At 31.9% G+C, this 22,615-nt stretch overlaps 2 protein-coding genes across 2 annotated transcripts; one reads left to right on the top strand and one right to left on the bottom strand.

Moving 5' to 3' along the window:
* Positions 1-801: 801 nt before the first annotated feature.
* Positions 802-5,035, bottom strand: LOC105123556 (probable galactose-1-phosphate uridyltransferase). The gene is made up of 3 exons (XM_011023192.1): positions 4,460-5,035; positions 2,699-2,989; positions 802-1,902 (listed from the first exon to the last, which is right to left on the bottom strand). The coding sequence occupies exons 1-3, from the start codon at positions 5,030-5,032 to the stop codon at positions 1,636-1,638; spliced, it is 1,131 nt and encodes a 376-aa protein (XP_011021494.1). The 5' UTR covers positions 5,033-5,035; the 3' UTR covers positions 802-1,635.
* A 7,267-nt stretch (positions 5,036-12,302) lies between these two features.
* Positions 12,303-21,050, top strand: LOC105123555 (uncharacterized). The gene is made up of 17 exons (XM_011023191.1): positions 12,303-12,759; positions 13,814-14,271; positions 14,600-14,725; positions 14,814-14,887; positions 15,012-15,081; positions 15,165-15,220; positions 15,381-15,452; positions 15,573-15,667; positions 15,853-15,919; positions 15,993-16,122; positions 16,237-16,455; positions 16,539-16,678; positions 18,102-18,276; positions 18,376-18,466; positions 19,659-19,816; positions 20,108-20,296; positions 20,623-21,050. Exons 2-17 carry the CDS (start codon positions 13,870-13,872, stop codon positions 20,680-20,682), a joined length of 2,124 nt encoding a protein of 707 aa, XP_011021493.1. The 5' UTR covers positions 12,303-12,759; positions 13,814-13,869; the 3' UTR covers positions 20,683-21,050.
* The last annotated feature ends 1,565 nt before the right edge of the window (positions 21,051-22,615 follow it).

The raw sequence follows: 22,615 nt of genomic DNA, 5'->3' as shown, positions 1-22,615 counted from the left end.
AATCGTCTGAAAAGGAAGACTTGTATTGATATATTCAACTTACATTGGAATACAAAAACACGTGCTTTTATTCTTTCTTTCTATATTGGGTTACTTTAGAAATCGTACACAATTGCTAATACATACTATACTAGACATTTGACCGTGTTTTGTCGAAGATTAGATATTTTATTTTCAACAAAAATATTTATACAAAAACTTTTTCTACACCTTTTTATAGTTAAATAAATCATATATGAAAATAAAAAAAAATTATATATATATAATTAAATAAATTAAAAATTATGCTTATTAATAAATTAAAAAAAAACACAAATAATAAATAAAAATTAAAAAATAAATATAAATTAAAATATTTAATCTGGTAAGATAAGATATTTACCCTATTATATTTATTATATTAGCATGTTATTGTCTATTTTCAAAATGTTGATTTTTGTTAAATAGCTTACTTTATTGAACGAAAAAGATTTAATATACACCTTTTTATAGTTAAAGAAATCATATATGAAAATAAAAAAAATTATATATATATATATAATTAAATAAATTAAAAATTATGTTTATTAATAAATTAAAAAAAAACACAAATGATAAATAAAAATTAAAAAATAAATATAAATTAAAATATTTAATCTGGTAAGATAAGATATTTACCCTATTATATTTATTATATTAGCATGTTATTGTCTATTTTCAAAATGTTGATTTTTGTTAAATAGCTTACTTTATTGAACGAAAAAGATTTAATATCTTATTATAAAATCAACTTAACTTAGAGCTTAGAGCTTGAAAGGTTAATTTTTTAGATGAAGTCCCATGATTTATATCATTGATTAACAAATTATACAAGCAATACAATCAACATGCTCCCACGATACCACACTCGACAATATTTATGGGCACAAAATCACTGGGGTCCAAAACAGCAAAAAGAAAAAAATGGTTGAAGCAAAATGCACATCATAGGATTGGAGAAAAAGCACACCCTTACCGGGCATGCGTAACTCCAAAGTTTATTCGTGCTTGCTCAAACCGAATAATTAAAACGACAAAGATGATTCAGCCCTTCCTCTTTTCAACTTTCTCCCTAGGGTTTGAGAGAGTAATCAAGCAAAGAGATTAGGATGGCTTCTTCATTGGTCTTCTACTTTCTTTCTTGGTGTTTAGTTAACACCAAGAAATTTTGACATCTCCCTCCAAAGGAATTTTGACCCATCATGTAAAACTTTAATCATGCAGGGTTTAAAGGGGAAAAGGGTTGGAATTTAGAAAGCATTGGATACCGTCATGCCAAACTGTTCGAGTAGATTTGATCTCCTTTCTATATCATGACAGTCCATTTCTTCCTGTCATTCAGAGGTTTTGCTCTCTTGACTTTCTCTCTGTCTTGCATTATTAAGTTATAAACAACAGCATGATGCACCAGCCGAAAAAAAAAGAAAGCATTAGCCATGCGGGACACAAGAGAGCTTTTGCCCGCACACTTCAAATGAATATGCTTCTACTTTCCTTGCACAAACACAACATTAAAAAAAACAGTTCCTGTTGATGAGACTATCTTCTCCTTATTACCCTTCTTTTTCAGCTTCTCATGTAAATCTAAGTTATATTAATGGTATGAATGTGATCAGTTCAACCCTCCACTGGCAGATTAACTTCCCTCATAACCTTTGCAGCATCCTCGGGGAAAACAGGATTTATATAGCAACCGGTTCCAATTTCAAACCCCCCGACCCCGCTCAACTGAGGTATTATCTGTAAAAACCAGTGAGTATAGAATAATTCTGATTCTTTAACCTGAAGGGGAGAGGTCTGGATCATGAAGTTAAATGGTGGGTTGTTCAGTTGTAGAGACATCTTCCTCAGCATGAGCTTCAGCAATCCACCGAGATCAACCATCTGCAGTATTCCACATAAATCAGGATATTTTCTAAGGCTCAAAGCGTCACATAGTTTACAGGTTATACGAATTACATGAATAAAATGTGCGTCTTATGCTTCACAGAGAAAAAAGGTGGAGAGAAAACTCTACATGCCTTATTACAGTCCACTGCTTTGTCATAATCACTATATTAAGCCTCACGTAGCAAGGTAGCATCCTTAAATGCACAACCACGCTAAATCTGTTTTTATCTTATTAATTTACTTTTAGTTATTCCATCATATGGCAACTTACTTTTCCCAAATAAATGTCAAGACTCCTTATTAACTTTACAATTGTCTCTGTACCAACATGGTTCTTTTTATTTCTGAAAAGTAAAGAAAAGAAAAGACAATGATATTTTCTTTTGCAAAATTATAACAAATAATTATAAAAAATGAAGAAGATCCAAACATACCTTTCAAATGTACTCATTCGACATATGATTCCTTGCTATTCTTTTCAAATTTTAAGGTTTAAGGGCTAAACTGGTACAGGACAATAACTTCCCCAAGTTCAAGCCACAAACATTTAGAAATGAATTCTGGGTCCAACAACATCAAGAAATACTACCCTCGTTTTTTGTTGTGATTTAAATTTAAAGTAACTAACAGAATAACCTAAGGATCATAAATGTATATCATGGTGTCTTAATGACTATTTTCACACCCTTTTCCTCTTTACAAAGGGATGAAATTAATTATAAAATTCCAATAAAGTCGCTGTCAGACCAAAATAAGGATTCAATCTGCAGAACCAATAACTGAAAATTACCTTCTCGCAATCAAATTCATGGAAATGAGAGGAGTGAGCCCTGGGAATAATCCATATCTCAAAAGGGAATGTGGCAGCAAAAGGAACAATGGAGATAAAATGAGTCGATTCATCAATCAAAAGTTCTTTTGCTTGAACTTCACATAGACGGCATTTTCCTGTCTTTTCAAAGTACTCATTCATGCCCTCAAATCGAGCAGAAACTGATGAAGGAATAATGGGAAGAGCCAGTATCTGGCTATGTGAATGACTCATCGATGCTCCAGCAGATGCGCCATGGTTCTTGAGCACCTTAAAGTGTAAAAACAAAGACCATTGTCAGTTCAATTGCATATCAATGCAGCAGGGAAACAAGTTCAGATGCAATTTAACATGACAGGAAAGCAAAGCAGATGAGATTGCACAAAAACACATACATGTGCATGCAAATCTCATGGGTTTAACTTTAAATGCAGCCTCCTTTTTAGTTATGCAGAAATGAGGACACAAGGCAGAACAGAAAATTTCCATGACAGTGAAACAATCCTAATTACAAGTGAAATACCCCAAAACAATAAGCGCAAACATTTTAAACTAAAATTCTCCAAATCCATCTACAAAAAAGCAAAGCTACATGTATTCATTGATTCAAAACTCCCAGGAACATAAATATCCACACACACTTGAACGAAATCCAATTTCATAAATCCACATTAACGAATCAACTAAAATCCCATTGCTGAAAAAGGATAAAATAAAATAAATTATTATCTAAATGAAAAATTAAGAACAAATAAAACATGTTCAAATAAGCTAAAATAAAATAAGCTCATATCTTGACAATCATTAATCAATAAAACCAACATGTTGATGACTCATCGATGTTCCAGATGATGCAACATGATTCTTGAACACCTTAACAATGAAATCAAGACCGTTTTGGGTTCAGGTTGCTACTAGTGCAAAGCCTAGACAGGTCAAATCACACCTTAATTGAAAGGCAAGCAATACTGTGAGGATGCGCATGCACACATATTTTATGGGTTCAAAGAAGCCTGAATAATCGAATGATGCATTCCAAATTTTCCGTTACGCAAAAAATTAAAATAAAATACAAAAAAGAGAGAATTTTGCAGGAAAAATAAATCACAACAGCTAATGAATATATGGTGCGCTAGGTTACATAATCATAGACAAATTAACAGAACCATTAAAACAAAAACACGAAAAAGTGAAAGACTACAAGCATGAAAAAACACCAAACTCAACCATCAAACTCACTATATATCCGTAGAACATGAAGAAAAACTCTGAAGTTCCTAAAGGCTAAAGCTATAAACCATTGTTTCAAGAGTACAGACTCCAAGCCTGTCTTTCCAAAGCATTGACAACGAAATATAATTTTGCAAAATGAGCAAAAATATACCCGCCTGGTACCCATTCAAGGAGCAATAGAATCACAAGTTCACAGAAAATTGTGTGTCATCTAGGCTAAATCATCATCAATTCATTCAAAGCTTTTAAAAAAATTCATCTTTAAGCTAATATCAACAGTGCATTATTAAAAAAAAAAAACAGCTTAATTGGTTTTGCTACAAATTCAAGATTCAAGAAGAAAAAACCATTACCAAAAATATAGAAAAAACTGAAGAATCTACTCGTACTTGAACAAATGGCCGAGAAGAAATCTATATTTATGAATTAAATAAAAAACCCATGACAAAAAAAAAACACACAAATTCACTAAAAAGAAAAGTACAGCAAAAAAAAAAAGGAGCAAACCTGCACGTATTTAATGGATTCAACAGTAGCAATCTGCTGAATCCTCTTCTTATAAGCAAGCAAAACTTGGCCAATATCTCTCGCCTCCATATGACACAGATGGACCGAATGAACCGGGTTCTCTATCACCACATCGTGAAACCCAAAACCGCCCATGGCCAGACCTGGAACACCCATATCCTGCCTTTCATCACACGGGCCCTCGAGATTCCTGTTCAGGGCGGGGTAGAGATTCTCAATGACCCGGATTTTCCAATTCGGGTCGGACGGGACCCGGAAGATTTCGGGTGCGCACTCATGCTCGTTGCCGATGCAGAAAGGGCATGAGGAGTTGTCGGTGGGGTTCGAGTTTTGAGGGGATTTGGATTTGAGATCAGTGGGTCTTTTGGCACGGGCAGGTGAGAAAATGACCCATCGGTTTGTTACCGGGTCGTGCCTGAGCTCGGGCCTCCGACCCGTATTTTGACCTCGTGATGACATTTCTTTCCGGGTGCCGGTTTCCAAATGTCCGGTGCTTTGGTTTTCATGAGAGAGTGGGAAACCACCCATGTGTCTCGTGAAAATCACTTTCATCCTCGTTCTTTTAATTTTATCACTTTGAATCATTTAGAAAACAAAACTATCCTTTTTTATTTGTTCACGTTTTTTTTCTTACTGAATTTCCATTTAAAACTTAAATAAATTATTGAAGATTGTGGTGGTGCAGGGTGTTTATCGTTTGAAAATATTTTTAAATAATTTTTTATTTTTAATATTAATATATTAAAATTATTAAAAATACTAAAATAATATAATTTTAATATTTTTTCAAGTGAATTGTAATTTTAAAACACCTAAAAAATAAAGTAAATAGATAATGTGAGAATTTAAAAAATAAAATAAGAGAAATAGTTGTGCTAGATGAGAAATATAGGGATTTAAAAAAATAAAATAAAATAAGAGTTGTGTTTGTAATAATATTAAGTGGGGAATTAGGTTTTGTTCTCATGATGGACAAGGTAGTTAATAAAAAAGGATAATTTTTTTTAATACATAAAAAACTCAAAAAAAATTGGGATAATTAGATTATTCAGCGTGCCATTAACACCTAAAAAAAAAATCAAAGGTTTTAAAATTCTAGACAATTTTTATTTTAATATCTTTTTTTTTAGAATTGATGATAACAGTTTGAATATAAGAACTTTTTATTCACGTGTGGGCTTTGAACAGCCATGTGCGCGCGCGCGTGTGTGTGTGTGAGAGAGAGAGAGAGAGGAGAAGAAGAATAGAAAGTCTCAATGAGAGTTTAAATATTTCTTCTTGTTTTTTTCGTGGAATTGCAGAAGGCTTTTGTGTCAATTCCTATGCTAATGCGTGTCTCCTTTTTCTTTTATTTTTTTATATAAAAAAAATTAGAGAGAGAGAGAGAGAGTTTTTCTAAATAATGAGTGTTTATTTAAGAAGTCCAAATTGTGAGAAATTACCAAGTATAATTTATTATTTGATGATATTAAGTATATTTAAAAAATTTATAAAAATATTTTATTAAAAGATTTTCCAGTCCACGGTAATTTCTTTTTTCTCATTCTGTAATTTATTTAGTTTTTTCAATTTTAATTTTGATTCAAAAGTATATTTTCTTAACATTTCAGTTATTTTATTTCAAAATTAAAGAGAAAATGCATTTAAAAATAACAAATAAGAAGAAAAGTCAATGAATGATATTGTCTAATAGTCCTGTTCGGCTAGAAAAATTTAATGGTTATAATGTTTTTCTCTAAAAAAGCATAAGAAAGTAGATTAGGTTTAGTTTCTTTTTTTATTTGATTGTTTTTAAGATGTTTTAGGGTTAGTATGTTGTTTCTTGAGGTTTTTATTGTATTTTTTATTTGTTTTTATAAAAATATTTTTTAAAAAAAATTAATTTTTCAGTCATTACAATAATAATTGAATTATAGATACCAACATGCAACATGTCACTTGTCACTTGTTATATTTTTTAAAAGGCTAATGCGCATTGGACCACCTAGGCTAATATGCAGCCCAACTTATTTCATTTGATTTATTTATTTACTTGTTTGTTTATTTTATTATTTAAAATTAATTTTTTATTAATTTTATTCTTCAATATTTAATTGCTTTTTAATTGGTCTTTATAATTTATTTTGTTTTGTTTTTTATAAATTTATCACATTCTTCAACAAGCATCTTGAAATTTAGTTGGTGTTGAATTTCTTAAATATCTATTTTATTTATGTAATTAAATAAAAAATATTTTTAAAAAAATTTAAATCAAATGGAGTCTATGACTTGAAATACAGGTTCACTTGGATTGATAAGCGGATAAGCTTCGTAAAAATGGAGTCTATGACTTGAAATACAGGTTCCTTTGGATTGATAAGCGGATAAGCTTCGTAATTTATTTTAGTTTGTTTTTTATAAAGTTATTGAGATTTTATATAAAAGATTCAATATTAAGCTAGTGTTTGATTTTGTAAACTTCTATTTTTTGTATTATATGATGAAATAAAATAATAGTTCTATAAAATTTTTTTTTATTAAACTCAAAAGAGGTCATGACTAGTTCTACAAGTTTGAAGAGCTGACTTAATGTGTCATTGGTTTTTTGAAGGAAAAAACATGTTATTTTGAAGAAAAAAAAGTTAAATCACATTTTTACTAATTATTCGAGTTGTTTCTAAACAAGTTGCCATGTAGATAACATCCAATTAATTTTCCATGCCACAACATTTAATAAGATTGTGCCTTTTTATGGTAATATTATTAATTATTTTATAATTAATTATATATGGATGTAATATGCATATTTAAAATAAAAAATTGCTTTGAAATATTTAGTGAGAATAAAACATTTAGTTTGTTGTTTTATTATTACTTATTTTATATTATTTTTTTTATATAAAAAAAGCTTTTATATGCTCAGGCATGATATTTTTTTAATCAATGATAAATTTATATTTTTAAAATTCTATTATTTTTATTTAAAGCTATGGTGTAAACATGTATATGTAGAAATTAAGATCAATATTATGAAATAAAATTTTAGATTATAATTAAAAAAATCAAAATTTAAAAAATAACTTTTTATTTTATTTTTACAATTAAAAAGGTGCGCAGAACTTTAGCTTGGTCCTTGGAGTTTTATTTTTTGCATATCTAGTTAATATTATTTTAAGATTTTACATTTTAATGCTAATTTTTATCTTTTCACATTCTAGTCCTCAGCTACTGAGAGACAAGAGATAAAGTCATTGGAAAATAAGAGGAGGAAAGGGAAACAATTTGATTGGCTACAATTCCATCATAAAAAGATATCAATTTTGGTATTGATGGATGCATCTTTGTCTAAGAGAAAAGAATTTAATAAAGATAGTTTTATCATTTAAACTGATGATAAAGTCACGTGAAGTTTTTTTTATAAAAAAAATAGCTTGATTTTTTTTGTTTTTAAAGTAACTATAGGGTCATGAAATAAAATTTTAGTTTATAATTAAAAAAATAACCTTTTTTATTTTTATTGTTAAAAAGGCATGAAAAACTTTAGTTTGGTCCTTGGAGTTTTATTTTTTGCATACTTAGTTAATATTATTTTTAGATTTTATATTTTGATGATAAACTTTATCTTTTAACATTCTAGTCCGTAGCAACCGAGAGATAAAGTCATTGGAAAACAGGAAGGAGAGGGAAACAATTTGGTCGACCACAATTTAACTATAAAAAATATTAATCTTGTTGTTTCTTAGAAAAAAAAAATGTTTGGTAGAGGTAGTTTTATCATTTAAATACACTAAAAAAAATAGATCAAGCCATGAAGTTTTTTGTTTTAAATATGGCTTGATTTGTTTTGTTTTTAAAGTAACCTTAAGGTGTTTTAAGGTTGATATGAGTTTATCTAGATTTATGTAATTTTTTTAATTTTTTTTCCTGTCAAAGCATGTTGAAAGCTGAGTTTTAGGCATAAAAAATTTAGACCCAAACATTCAAGATTGCTAGAAAACAAATAGGAAGACTAAATATATGTTATTTGTTGACAAATGAGTGAAAATATTAAAAATATACTAATTTAAAGTAAAATAAATTATTATTTTTTTAAATATTTTTAAAATACAGTGTCAAACAGGCACAATTGTGATACCTAGTAACAATTAACTTATTTTTTAAAAGGAATCTTAGCCTATTACTTTTTTTAAATTCTTTTACTTATTTTTTCTTTTTAATTTTAACAAGATTATATATTTTTATGGTAATGTTATCAATTGTTTTATGGCTAATTATATATGAAATATTTAGTGAGAATAAAACATCTAGTTTGCTGTTTTTTATTAATTATTTTATATAATGTTTTCGAATTCATCTTCTCTTCTTCGCGTGGCATGATAGTATTTTAATCTATAATAATATTTATTTTAAAAAGCTTTATTTCTTATTTTTTTTAAAAAAGCCACGCTGTAAAAGATGGATGGTGACAGCTTTAATTATTATAAACATGGCCTGGTTTTCAAAGGGTATTGGCGAGACGACTCCTCATCCCACCTCCGTGTCACCCTGCTCTCCCACCGACTCGTGTTTCTGGTTGAAAATTATCCACTTTATTTATTGATTTATTTATTTATTTATTTATTAAGCGTAAAGAAACATGTAAATTAGGGGAGAAGTTGATGAAATCCCCACCTCACAAGTTAAATTGCCGTTGATGTATCGGATTAGGTCACAAATTTATATTCAGTAATTTTGACCGGGCGAGGGATGGAAAATGGAAGGTGGTTAATTACCGAGAGAAAAATAGTCTCTTTTTTGACTTTTCCCCCACTAATGCTTGGATATTTTCTCATCCATGAATGAAATTATATTTAATTGTATGATTTGTATTATTATGAAAGTGATTTTTAAAAATATTTTTTAATTTAAAAATATCAAAATAATATTATTTTAAAAAATGAAAATTATCAAAATGCCCACACCAGACAGCTTAATGATATTGGAGGTGCTGGAGCCATTTAGAATTGCAATTTATTATATATATGCCCTTATAAATGTAATTTTTAGTATATATATATAAAATCAAATTCTTGCAAAAACATCCCTTTTACGCTTTAATTGATAGCCACAATTATAATCGTTTTAAAAATATTTTTTTTTCTTGAACAACTACATGCGTTAAAGCTCTAGTGGAATAAATGTGGTTATATTTGTTTTTATATTTCAAAATTATTTTTAAAATAATTTTATTTTTTTAAATTTTAAATTTTTAATAATTTTTTTAATTTTTAGATTATTTTGATATGCTGATAATAAAACTATAAAATAACGATAATAAAAAATCCAATAAAAAAATAGAACCGGTTTATTTTTATGTTTTAAAATTATTATTTTAAAATTAGATTATTTTTATTTTTTCAGCTTTAGATTAATATTTTGTTATTTTTCAAATTTTTTAGATATACTGGTATAAATTATAAAATATAAAAATATTATTTTAATATATTAAATTTTTTTTTAAAAAATAATTCAAATAAAAAAACAAAAAACAAAAGAGTTAGCTATGCTTACCAGACAGTCCGAAGAACAGCACTAATAACGTGCGATGAGTTTTGACCACTGGTACCCATGCGAATAAAAACAAAACTTCCATTTTTTCCACCTGTACACCGTATGTATACATCTGTATACCGTATGCATACATCTGTATACACCCATGCATGCATGCATACATGCAGCACCCTGACCAAACGATGCACAAACGGAGGATACCCCATGGATATACGTGCAATACTTTTATACCATACCATGTTCACAGTGGCCAGGCTCGTGCTCGTACGTATGTAGAGCTCAAAATACAGCAGCATCCCTAGCGGGATTGATATACGTGCAATACTTGTATACCATACCATGTTCACATTGGCCAGGCTCCTGGTCGTACATATGTAGAACTCAAAATACAGCAGCATCCCTAGCGGGATCCGATGACCACGAAATACCGTGACAGATTTTTGCATATTAAATTTATTTTTTTAGATTAAATTTTAAATTTATCATTTATATTTGGTTGGTAAAAATCTCTTACTTAAAAAATTTTAAATAGAGCTGATGACAATTTTTTTATGTTTGGAATAGTAACTTTTTAAAATTATTTCTATTTAAAAACATGTTAAAATAATTTTATTTTTTAATAGAAAAAGATCAAATTCATTAAAAAATACTAAAGAATATCAAATTAATATTTTTTTCAAGATAAATATATTTTAAAAATAAACTAAAAACAAAAGTAGTACTATTAAGCGCATGAGTGTGTGTGTATATGTAAAATTAATACATTTATAATATCATAAACTTTTAATAAAATGTTTTATATTATGTAATGTTAACATATTACAACTATTGCATTAGTTTTATAAGTATATTTATATTTTAGGTCCAACATTTTCAATATTCTATCACAATGTTTGTGTCTTTTTTTTTTCTTTTTTCCTCTTTGAATCATGAAAGTTTATAGACTCCTAGATTCAAGATTAAAAGCATACTAGCTATAAGTAATTAAGGTATAAATTAATTGTAGCATTATAAGGAAGAAGAATGCAATCAAAATTCTTATAAATTATTTATACGTATTAAGCATTTTATAGATAAAATTATTGTAATTAAAAAAATTATATATTTTTTTCACACGTGTTCAAAAAATTAATACATTACTTTTTAACTTGATAAGTTATTAATTCTCATGCAAACCGTTATATATTTAAGCATTTTATATATTTATATGTATTAAGCATTTTATAGATAAAACTATTGTAATTAAAAAATTATATATTTTTTTCACACGTGTTCAAAAAATTAATACATTACTTTTTAACATGATAAGCTACCAATTCTCATGCAAACCGTTATATAATTCAATGTCAACATATATGCGTTCATGCATATTATAAAATTTTAATGTTGATAAATTATTAATCTTATATGGTAAACTATGATAGTTAAACACTAATAAAGATAGAAAATTAATACATTTATAATGTCATAAACTTTTAATATGATATTTTGTAGTGTGTAATGCTAGCATATTACACATACAACTATTGCATTAGTTTTATAAGTATATCTATGAGATTTTAGGTTAAATACCTACAACGTTTTCTTTTGAACATCACAAAGCTTGTGTTTTTTTTCTTCTTTTCTATAATTATGAAAGTTTATAGACTCTTGGATTCGTGATTCAAAGCATACCAACTATAAGTAATTAAGGTATAAATTAGTTTCACAATGATAAGAAAAAAAAATGCAATTAAAATTTATATTTTACCTCATTTGTAACTTAAGATTTATTCAGGAGTGTAATGCAATGTTATTAAAATTGCATTTTGCTCAAATTATGATTTTGAAAATATTTAGTTAATTAACATATAATACAATTTTACATGAATTATATTGAAAAATTCTTTTTTAGAATATAAATTAAAAAAATAATCGTAAAAACTATAACAATACTAATACTAAACACTAAACACGCATATAAATTAGCTAACACAAATATAATTTTTAAGTTTGAATCAACATAAAGCTAGCTAGGGCAACTCCTCATCTCTACACTCACCCACCATTTCAAAATTCAAACCTAACCCTTTCCAAGTTAGAAACATGAAATTTAATGAAATTTCATGATGATTTATTACCGGGACAGATCTGTACAATCTACCCATGTCTTGCATGCATCTTGACCAAACCACCGTACATACACCTCAAATACATGCATGTATACCACAAACCCGTATACCATACAGCCACATCCTTCTTCTCTCCACACTAGAATATCCTTTTGGTTAGAAGAAAGCCACATTTGCATACCTCATGTTTCTTTATACAAAATATACATTATGTGGTAGATAGGAGTACCTTCCTAGATAGCATTTGAGAGAGAAAGAGAGAGTAGTTTTTGGTTTTAACTCCTTGGCAAAAAGAAATGAAAGGAAGAGAGAGTTTCTAGAGTGAGAAACACACATACATCCAGACACAACAAGAACTCCACCACCCCCACCATCCCTCTATCATTTTAAGACACATTGTAATAAGAGAAAACACAAACTCAAGACACCAGAAAAGAGAGTCTTTGCCCAAATCAAATCAAATCTCTCTCTCTATGCTTCTTGCTTTTCTATCCAAGCAACAACCGCTTATCTATCAAAACAAAAAAAGTTTTTTTTTTTTTTTCATCTGAAAAATAAAGGGGCGATCTAGGAACAATCGGTTGCTTATTTTTCATAGCTCCGATCGTTGTTGTTTTTGTTTGTATCGAAGATCGATCTGTGAGTGCTTTTTTTGTGTTTTTCTTTTGTGGGTTTTCTTTTTTGATGATATTAATCTCTTTGTATGCCTTGTTTGTTGATGATCGGCTTTGTTTTTGTTATGAAACAAAAGGGTGTTCAAGTTTTTTTGATGATCGGGCTGCAGATTGTTTGTTAAATGGTTAAAGATTTTAACTTTTTGAAATAAGATGAAAAATAACTTAGCTTTTTTTATTTTGTTATGGATTCAATTGTTGGTGTTTAGATATGTTTGTTTGGTTGGTTGGTTTTAAGACGATATTATTTTGGTATAAAGTAAGAGTGAGTGAGTAAATGGAAAAGAAATAATAAAACATCATTTTCTGGAAATGGAATGACAAGCAATTGTTTAGATTTTGTGGGTATTTCTAGCTACATTTGCTTCATGTCCTGGGATATAAAAGATACCATTTACTTCGTGTTTTAGGACATGAAAATACCATCGTTTCATGTTGTATTTGCTTTTAAGGTAAGCCACCTTTGCTTTTGTCAATGTATGTCTATGAAGATTTAATCTGTTTTAGCAACCCAACTGAACATTCTTACTCTATATGTGTTTTGATATATGCATATGTGTATGAGAATTAGTTTATGTGTTCCCTGTTTTCTGTTGGTGTTTGTTGTTGAGAGTGGTGTTTGTTGTGAAATTGGGAATTATACAATGTTGTGATAAAGAAAAAGAAAAACTTGAATCAGCTGGTTTGTTTTGATAAGGGTTTGCTAAAAAGTTTGAATTGTAGTTGATTGAGGGGGTTTCCATGTATGTATCAGTTCTGGGCGCCCGATTGTGTTGCATTTGAACCGGTTCTTTACCGATACGTGTCTGTTTTGAAGGGTATGCATGGACAGTTTATGTGTTTTCCTTTTTTGATCACTGATGTGTAAGTTTAGCTGCATGTGTCTATTGTAAAAAACACGTGTGAAACGCGCTCTATTAGATTGTTCAAATGTTTCTGTATTTCCCACTGCAGTTTATGTGTCTGCACGTGTGCGCATGTATGCCGTAAATCATGAGTATCTGGTTTTTCCATTACAGGAGATTCGAAGGGATATTGGCGGAATCAAGTGGAATGTGATTTGCATGGGCTGAGGATGCCAGAATTGAGAAGTGGAGCCCGGAGATCAAAGCGCCTTGATGATCTTCAGCCTCCCCAACAACCAAACAATCAGGCAGAGAATTTGACGGTGCCTGTTCAAAACAAGACCAGGAGGAGAGCTGGTGGTGGTAGAGGAAGGGGTGGGAATGCTGCAGGTGTAGCAAAAGGGGCTTCGCCAGCAACGAGGCCAACTGCTGCCGGTAGAGGCCGGGGTGTTAGGTTGATAGATTTAGACCCAGAACCTTGTCAGGTTGAACCTGCAGCTGTTGGAGCTGCTGAACTAGGTTATAATAGATTAGAGGTTGTGGCAGATAAAGATATTGCAATGGAGGGTGGAAGTGCAGAAAAGGTAGTGGGAGTCGAAGAAGAAGGAAGCACTACTCCAGTTCCTGAGAGGGTAACCATCCATTTGCCTTTCTATCTTTGCATGGTTATTTGTGTGCATCACAGAGTTGTATAAAACCGTCTTAATTAGTATTCTTCTGGGATCCTTTCCTTGTAATTAATAAATTGCCGTCTCCACTGCTTCAGCTTATGTGGAATAAGCTGTTTGAAAATATTTGGATGATAATCATTTTGAAAAATATTAATGAAATTAAGCTGGACAGTTTGCATGTCCTTCCTTTTAAGTTGATCTTAAAAATAATCTCTTTCTAAAATTTGTAGTAGTTTATCTATAGTTAATCCCTATCTCAAATAGATAGTTTTTCTGTTAATGGGTGCAGGTGCAAGTGGGTAGTTCTCCTGTGTACAAAGTAGAAAGGAAGTTGGGTAAGGGTGGTTTTGGCCAAGTTTATGTTGGCAGAAGAGTTAGTGGTGGCAGTGATAGAACTGGACCGGATGCAATTGAGGTATGACCGATGGCTCATTTCCATATCCTAGGTTGTTGAAAACATAACCATTTTGAGTCTGATGCTTACCGTTCCCTTTCTTTTACAGGTGGCACTAAAGTTTGAGCACAGAAATAGTAAAGGTTGCAATTATGGCCCTCCTTATGAGTGGCAAGTGTACAAGTAAGCACCTGCCTTCACTATCTGAATTCAAATATGAAAATCATGTAATAATAAACTGATTTGAAATCTATCATCTGATCCTCACTCTTTACTGATCTGCTCCCTTTCTATTTGAATTGTAAAGCACCTTAAATGGATGTTATGGAATTCCTTGGGTACATTTCAAGGGTCGTCAAGGAGACTTCTATATTCTGGTGAGGTTTGATTATGAGTTCCTCCATATCTAAATTTCTAAACCTGCTTATTGTGTCTGAAAGAAATCAAATATATATTTCAGGTAATGGACATGCTTGGTCCCAGTCTTTGGGATGTTTGGAATTCCCTTGGCCAATCGTAAGAAAGAGCAACCCTATCTCTGTCTCTCCCCCTCACACCTACACACAGCCACACACATTCACTGACACCATGATCATGGATGTGTGCATGACATCCTTGTGTCTACATTATAGGGATCACTTTTTTTCCTTGTTTAATATGCAAGTACATGCTACAGGATGTCACCAAATATGGCCGCCTGCATTGCTGTGGAGGCTATATCAATTCTTGAAAAGCTTCACATGAAGGGGTAGGCCCGTTTTTGTTTCTATGGGTTCAGGATTTGACTTTCTTATTTATTGACCTGCCTCAGTAATTTCGATTAGAGTGTAAGTACTGCTGCTCACGATTTGTTCTCTTCTCAAACAAGGTTCGTGCATGGAGACGTCAAACCTGAGAACTTTTTACTTGGTCAACCTGGAACCGCAGATGAGAAAAAGCTATATCTTATTGATCTTGGTTTGGGTATGTTGTTTTTCCTTTCTCTTATTATCCTTGAGTGTCAACCATGATTACATATCATAACAACTTACATTTATTTTTAAATTTATACGTGAAATTTTTGCTCTTCTCTATGTGGTCGAAGGTGTACTACATGCTATTTATATATCTGTATTTATTGCTGGTGAATTTAATGTTTTTTGGTTCAGCATCTAGATGGAAAGATGCTTCCTCTGGTCAGCATGTTGATTATGATCAGAGGCCTGATGTATTCAGGTGTGGATTTTTTTTCCTTTATGCCCAACAATTTATACTTAAATATTCAAATATTGACGCATCTGTCTGGCAGGGGAACAATAAGGTATGCAAGTGTACATGCACATTTAGGTCGGACTGGAAGTCGGAGGGATGATCTTGAGTCTTTAGCATATACATTAATATTTCTTCTAAAAGGAAGGTTGCCATGGCAGGGTTATCAGGTTAGTCTACATTGTCATTTCAGGTTTTTTTTTTTTTAAGATGCTCTTTTCATTCTATTTCTTACCCCACTTATTTTTTTTTTACATTATCTGATTGTTTGCTAAAATGCCCAGGGAGACAACAAGAGCTTTCTTGTTTGTAAGAAAAAGATGGGTACATCTCCAGAGCTGATGTGTTGTTTTTGTCCTCCCCCATTCAAACAATTCCTTGAAGCTGTTACAAATATGAAGTTTGATGAGGAGCCCAATTATTCCAAGCTGATATCTTTCTTTGAAAGTCTTATTGAACCATGCACTCCTCTAAGGCCAATTAGAATTGACGGAGCTCTGAAGGCAATTTTGATTTCCCTTTCTTTTCCTGAGCTTGATAGGATGCTTCAACCTGCTGACCTTTTATTATTGTTTTAAACAATCAGGTTGGACAGGTTGGACAAAAACGTGGAAGATTGCTTATAAACTTGGAAGAGGATGAGCAACCAAAAAAGAAAGTACGATTAGGTAGTCCTGCTACACAGTGGATTTCTGTTTACAATGCTCGTCGACCTATGAAGCAGAGGTATATTTATTTCTGGCACGGTCATATAACACTTGCTTGTACTCTTACATGCACACAATTCTTATTTTCTGTGCTCACAGAGCATTGCCTCTGTAAGTTGATTTGAGCTGGTTTTATCGTTTGCTATGGGTGTGAAAGAAATTGCTACTGGTTGTTTGTCTGTCCTTGAATTCCTGCTATGACAAGATGTTTTTATGCTTCAAACTGTGGTTCTTGTGTTCATGTTTCCTGGGGGAGGGATTGAGTCAAGGGGGGAGGAGATTAAAGTTGAAGGTTTAGGTTTGATATGGTTGTTAAATGTGGTGGAAATGTTGATGCAGGATAACTATGGATTTTTTCCAGGTTTTAGGTGTGGTATACTTTATTATTGAAGTCCTATGGTTACAGAGAATACATGCTCCTTTTATAGGCACTAAAAGTTGAAAGCTAATTGGGAAAAGAAATGTTCATAATTGTAAACTCCTAGAAAATATTCTAGTTCCTAAATAAGCTATAATTTCTATGTAGTCGCATTAATATTTTGATTTTAAATTCTAAACAGACTAAATTTGCAAGGAACATCAGAATATAAAGAATTAAAAAAATGAGGTGATTCTTAAACTTTTTTCTCTTTTGTCGCAACAAACATTGTCAGATTAGCTGGACAAAGGATAAAGAAGTGAAGGATTCAAGGATATTCCTGTGTTTCCAATGATTGATAAATTTAGAACACTAGTCTTGTATGGCTGAAAAGTAATTTTCTTTTTGCGAAGATCTATGATAGCGAGAGGCCATGCCATTGATCAATGTGATCTCAACTAATATGACAATTTGAGTAATAAAATATAATCAGATTAAGGTAATTGTCATTCTTAACTAGGAAATGTCAATTCATTTTCCTAGAAGCATGTAGTAGTTAATGGTGATGGAACAAATCCAGATATTTTGGTGACAATAATTGACTTCTTTCATTGAAAAGGCTAAAAGAAGTGTGCTAGAGAAATTAGTATCGCGTGCGGGTTTAAGAAGACTTTTGAGGGAGGCTCTAAAACGCTCAAAGTTATCCAAGAAACATTTTGTTCTGCATTGCTTTCAATTAAGGAGTGTGGCATGTAGAATATAGCCATCTATAGGACATCCTATTAATATCTTAAAGTATTGTTCTTCATGGGCTATAGTGTTTGGCAGTCATTGAAATGTCCAAATTGTGAAATTTACATGTCCTTTGTGTTTTTGTTTTTAATACTATAATTTTTAAGTTGAAGATAGAATTCTTCTTGCAGTTGAAAATCAGAACTATATTATGAAATTCCAGAGAGTAATTTAATCATCATTATGGTTTTTCTAATTATCAGTTTTCTTGTTCCTTGAACTTATTACTCCTAATAGTCCTAGTTTTCTTGTTCCAGCATTATCATTTTGTTTTCTTACCTTGGATTTGTAGATACCACTACAATGTAGCTGATGCAAGGCTGCGCCAGCATGTAGACAAGGGTAATGAAGATGGATTATATATCAGCTGTGTTGCCTCTTCAACTAATCTCTGGGCCTTAATCATGGATGCTGGAACAGGCTTCACATCTCAGGTTTATGAATTGTCAGCTTTCTTCCTGCACAAGGTATTAATTCAAGAAAATTAATTGCCATCATCTTTTGCCGCGCAGTCATGTGTGACTGGAACTAATGATCATCTTTGAAATTGTTTGGATTGTTAACAGGATTGGATTATGGAACAGTGGGAAAAAAATTACTATATCAGTTCTATAGCTGGTGCAAGTAATGGAAGTTCGTTGGTTGTTATGTCCAAAGGTTGGTGACTGTTTCCGCAATATAAAGAATTGCATGCTATATATGTTAGTACATGAAGATTGGTAACTCTGTTTTCATAATTTATAAAAATGATTGAGGACTTGGAAGCTACCAAGATCCTTACTTGAAGCCTTGTACTGTTTTACATTATGCCATCTGCTAATTCTGCTTGTTTTTGTACTTAATATTAATTTTATTGTAATCAAGTATATAGGTAAGTTTCTACATGTCAGCACAAAGATACTTTGATAATTTTTGTAAAGAAGAGATGCATCAAGTATGATTGAAAGGCATTATCTGTCTGCGTGTGAGCATGACTAATGTATTTGTGCTTAGGCAGGTTCTATAGTTTTACTTTGCTAGCAGGGAGCCAGCTAGAAGAACTATAATAAATAGGAGTAATGTGCTATTGTTGGACTCTGAACTCACCTTGATTTTGAATTGCTAACTGTCATCTGCAAAACAGATGATTTTTGTAAGTTTTCAGTTATGTTTCTGACTACAAAGTGGAACTGGGCAAGGCTTGTATTGCAGTATTGCCAGGTCCTAGTATTGTCTGAAGTGATATTTGCTTCTATGGATATTTTCTTTATCTGGTCATGTAAAGTGATTTAGTTTGGCTTTTTATTATTTGTTGCATATGCTAGTTGAGGTGCACTTTTGCAGCCTGCCTTTTTTAAAAGTGTTGTGCCATGCCATCATGGCATGCATAGAACACATAAAGGTTTCAAATAGCAACTTACATATTGTTCTTTTTCATTTTTGAGATGCATCATTTTGCCAAGCTGATTGGTGGAACGAGTCTTCCATGCATAGAACATGTGTACCGGCATGTGTATCACAGTATGGTGTATCTAGCTATTAAAATTAGGATTTTGCTACGTAGATTTTCATGAATGAAATGGGTATGTTTGTCAAATTGACTTGAAATTTGAGTTATATCACGTACACGGGAGAAGTAAAAATCTTAAAGTAAGCCTGGAAAGGGCGTCCCACTTCTTCAGGAGTGCTGTGAAAATTTTCATTCATGTTTCTTATTGGAATCGAGCCTTTCTCAGTTTCTTGGTGGTTTAAGCGAAATAATTTTTTTACTAGGGATCCGATGGCGGTTTAATCGAAATAACTTTTTTACAAAGGATCCAATGGCTTAACTTTTATGTAAGTAGATTCTGAAGTTTCTGCAATTATGTAGGAACTCCTTACACCCAGCAGTCTTACAAAGTGAGTGAATCTTTTCCTTTCAAGTGGATAAATAAAAAGTGGAAAGAAGGTTTTCATGTCACATCCATGACAACTGCTGGCAGTCGCTGGGGTGTGGTTATGTCCAGGAATGCTGGATATTCTGATCAGGTATGATTTCCTATTGTGGTTGTGATTTATTTTTATGCACTGGTAATCCTGCACATTTATTTTCCCCTTTACCTTCTGGTTATCAGATTTGTCCTCTATTTTGGTTGTGATTTTTTTTTATGCACTGGTAATCCTGCACATTTATTTTCCCCTTTACCTTCTGGTTATCAGATTTGTCCTCTATTTTGGTTGTGATTTTTTTTTATGCACTGGTAATCCTGCACATTTATTTTCCCTTTTACCTTCTGGTTATCAGATTTGTCCTCCTCATTATTGTTTTACTGGGACTAGGTTGTGGAGCTTGACTTTTTGTATCCAAGCGAAGGGATCCATCGGCGATGGGAGAGTGGTTTCAGGATAACATCTATGGCTGCCACTGCTGATCAAGCAGCCTTCATATTGAGCATACCTAAACGAAAAATGGTGGATGAAACTCAGGAAACCCTGCGCACCTCTGCCTTCCCGAGCACCCATGTTAAGGTAGGTTTCTGCATGTTTTCTCTGCCTTAAGTATCTAGTAAAATTCAGTTTAAATTGTACTGAGTTGTTGCTCGCAAAGTCCTGAAGAAAGTTTAACCAGACAAGCCGTCTTAGTTCCATATATGCAACTCATTGGTAACCTCACCCAATCTAGATGCAAAATTTAGCCCACCTGAAGTTGGACTCTCTTTTCTGAAAAATGTTTGCATGACTAAATAGACTATAATTTGGCGTGATTATGTTTTGTCTATGTTTAGGTGGTGGCTTTGTTCAGCTTCATAATGAAAATATTAATTGTTCAGTTTTCCATGTTTTTCTTCTTGCAGGAAAAATGGTCCAAAAATCTCTACATTGCTTCAATCTGCTATGGGCGCACTGTTTGCTAGATTTTGGTGTACATGCGGGCCTCTTCAAAAGAATCTGATGGTTTCAAATTTTGAAGCTGATGCTATTTTCAATATGATTCTCAGAACGGGGTGGTTAGCTTTTCAGCCGCATGTTAAAGAAAAACCAGGTTTCTGGTACAGGATCTTTCTCATATATGACTGTAAAAAAAGAAAAGAAAAAAAAAGAAGAGAGAAATAAAAAAAAATGAATTGAGAGTTTGAGGACAGGTTCCCCGACCATGAGCTGAAGTATGAGCCGGTGGGGCAACAGTTGAAAACATTTATATAATGTTATTGGCTATTGCAGCCTTGTTGTGCTTTATTACTGCTATTCTGCCTTGATTTATCATAATTTAAAAAAATGTTTGTTATTTTTGCTATTTCATGGATAGAAAGAGCACAAGAGGGTGTGCTTGCACAACAAATTGTTGCCCTTTTCCCCTTATTCTGCTAGAGGGATGAGCTGAAAAGAGAATTTAGGGTTTCCAGGTTACCTAACCAGAGACAGTACATGGCTGAAATTGTTGAGACTAACCCAAAAGGAAATCCAATCCCCATCATTTTCCAAGAAAACCATGTGCCCTTACCGTCACATTCCTTCGTTGTTGGCTCTGTCAATATCATCCTCGGCGATTCCTTCTCACATGGTACCTGAATTTGCATTCCACAGAGCCCCCAGGCATAAGAACTTTGATCGGATTGCGTCTCTTCAGCTTCTTGTTACTACATAAGCATAAGAACTTTGATCGTTGACTGTATCCTAGGATCGTTCGGAATGCGTCTCTTCAGCTTCTTGTTACTACATTCCAAGACAGGAAGTCGCTAGAGCTTTTCGAACGTTTGTGGTATTTCTCCTGAGAGAGTGCCGTGCGACAAATCAAAACTTTCTAAGCTCTCCAAGTCGCCGAAACCGATTGATTTTCTTCCCGAGAGTTTGCCAAGGGAAATGCTCAGCAATTTCAAGCTTTTCAGACCTCCAATACTATCAGCAACATCGCCTGATAATTGATTCTTTGATAGATCTAAGAAAGTATGTATCTGCCGAGGTGCTGGAAGGGAAGGTGCCTTTTCCCAGATAACAGCCATAATTTGTTTTGTTTTTCTAATTATTTTGTCAGGGTGAAGTAGAGGTTTGTAAGTAAGAAAGTATAGTAGGTAAAAGGAAAAGATATCTTCATCGCTGGGTTCATGAATCACTCCAGTGAGTTCTCCTAAACTAGCAGGGACTTGTCCAGTAAGGCTATTGTTTGAAAGATCAAGTATTTGAAGACTTTCAATACTTGATCGGCCCTTCAATAGAGTTATTTCTAAGATGTGAAATACGAATAGGAGAGATTTGAGAGAAGATTGCTGGGATTTCACCTGTAATTTTATTGCCATGCTGTTAGTCTTAATAAAGAGTTGTTGTGAAGAGAGGAGATTGAGACTTAGGAAAGAAGAAAAAAGTGTTAGTGAATATGCCATTTAACTAGTTAGTTGTTTCTATGTTATACTGATTTTATTTAGGTAGAATATATTTATTATTAATAAAATTTTTTATTTTATTTTAATATTCATTTATATTTATCAATGAATTTAATATTTAATTAATGAGTTTAACGTAGAGATAAAGTTCACAAGAAAAAAAATATTTTGCAAAGAAAATTACAAAGTTATTATAATTATAAGATTCCTATTACATTAAAGTATTATTCTTAAATGTTTGTAGTCAATATTCTATTAAAATTAGATATCAGTTAGAACTGTCGAGAATGATACATATTATATTCATTTCTTTATAAAAAAAAATAATTGCTCTCGTAAATTAAGGTATGAGAGATTTTTTTTTTGGATTCGATGAAACCCCACTCTCGAAAAGCGAATTTTGTGGGCCCAAATGAGCGAGTAAAACCCCGACTGTCTTAGACTCTTACAAGAGGTGCAAGCCCTAACT

This window comes from Populus euphratica, unplaced genomic scaffold (assembly GCF_000495115.2).
Source record: "Populus euphratica unplaced genomic scaffold, PopEup_1.0 scaffold9.1, whole genome shotgun sequence".
NCBI classification, from domain to species: Eukaryota; Viridiplantae; Streptophyta; class Magnoliopsida; order Malpighiales; family Salicaceae; genus Populus; species Populus euphratica.
This window is presented reverse-complemented; position numbering and strand designations above follow the sequence as displayed.

Bases quoted from the DNA above. Each gene is read 5' to 3' on its own strand.
- LOC105123555 (XM_011023191.1), top strand. From the start codon at position 13,870: ATGCCAGAATTGAGAAGTGGAGCCCGGAGATCAAAGCGCCTTGATGAT. The intron at 15,082-15,164 runs GTGAGGTTTGAT...TATATATTTCAG, and splicing joins AAGGAGACTTCTATATTCTG to GTAATGGACATGCTTGGTCC. The intron at 15,920-15,992 runs GTGTGGATTTTT...TCTGTCTGGCAG, and splicing joins CAGAGGCCTGATGTATTCAG to GGGAACAATAAGGTATGCAA.
- LOC105123556 (XM_011023192.1), bottom strand. From the start codon at position 5,032: ATGAAAGTGATTTTCACGAGACACATGGGTGGTTTCCCACTCTCTCAT. The intron at 2,990-4,459 runs GTTTGCTCCTTT...TTACACTTTAAG, and splicing joins AATCCATTAAATACGTGCAG to GTGCTCAAGAACCATGGCGC. The intron at 1,903-2,698 runs GTAATTTTCAGT...GGAATACTGCAG, and splicing joins ATGAATTTGATTGCGAGAAG to ATGGTTGATCTCGGTGGATT.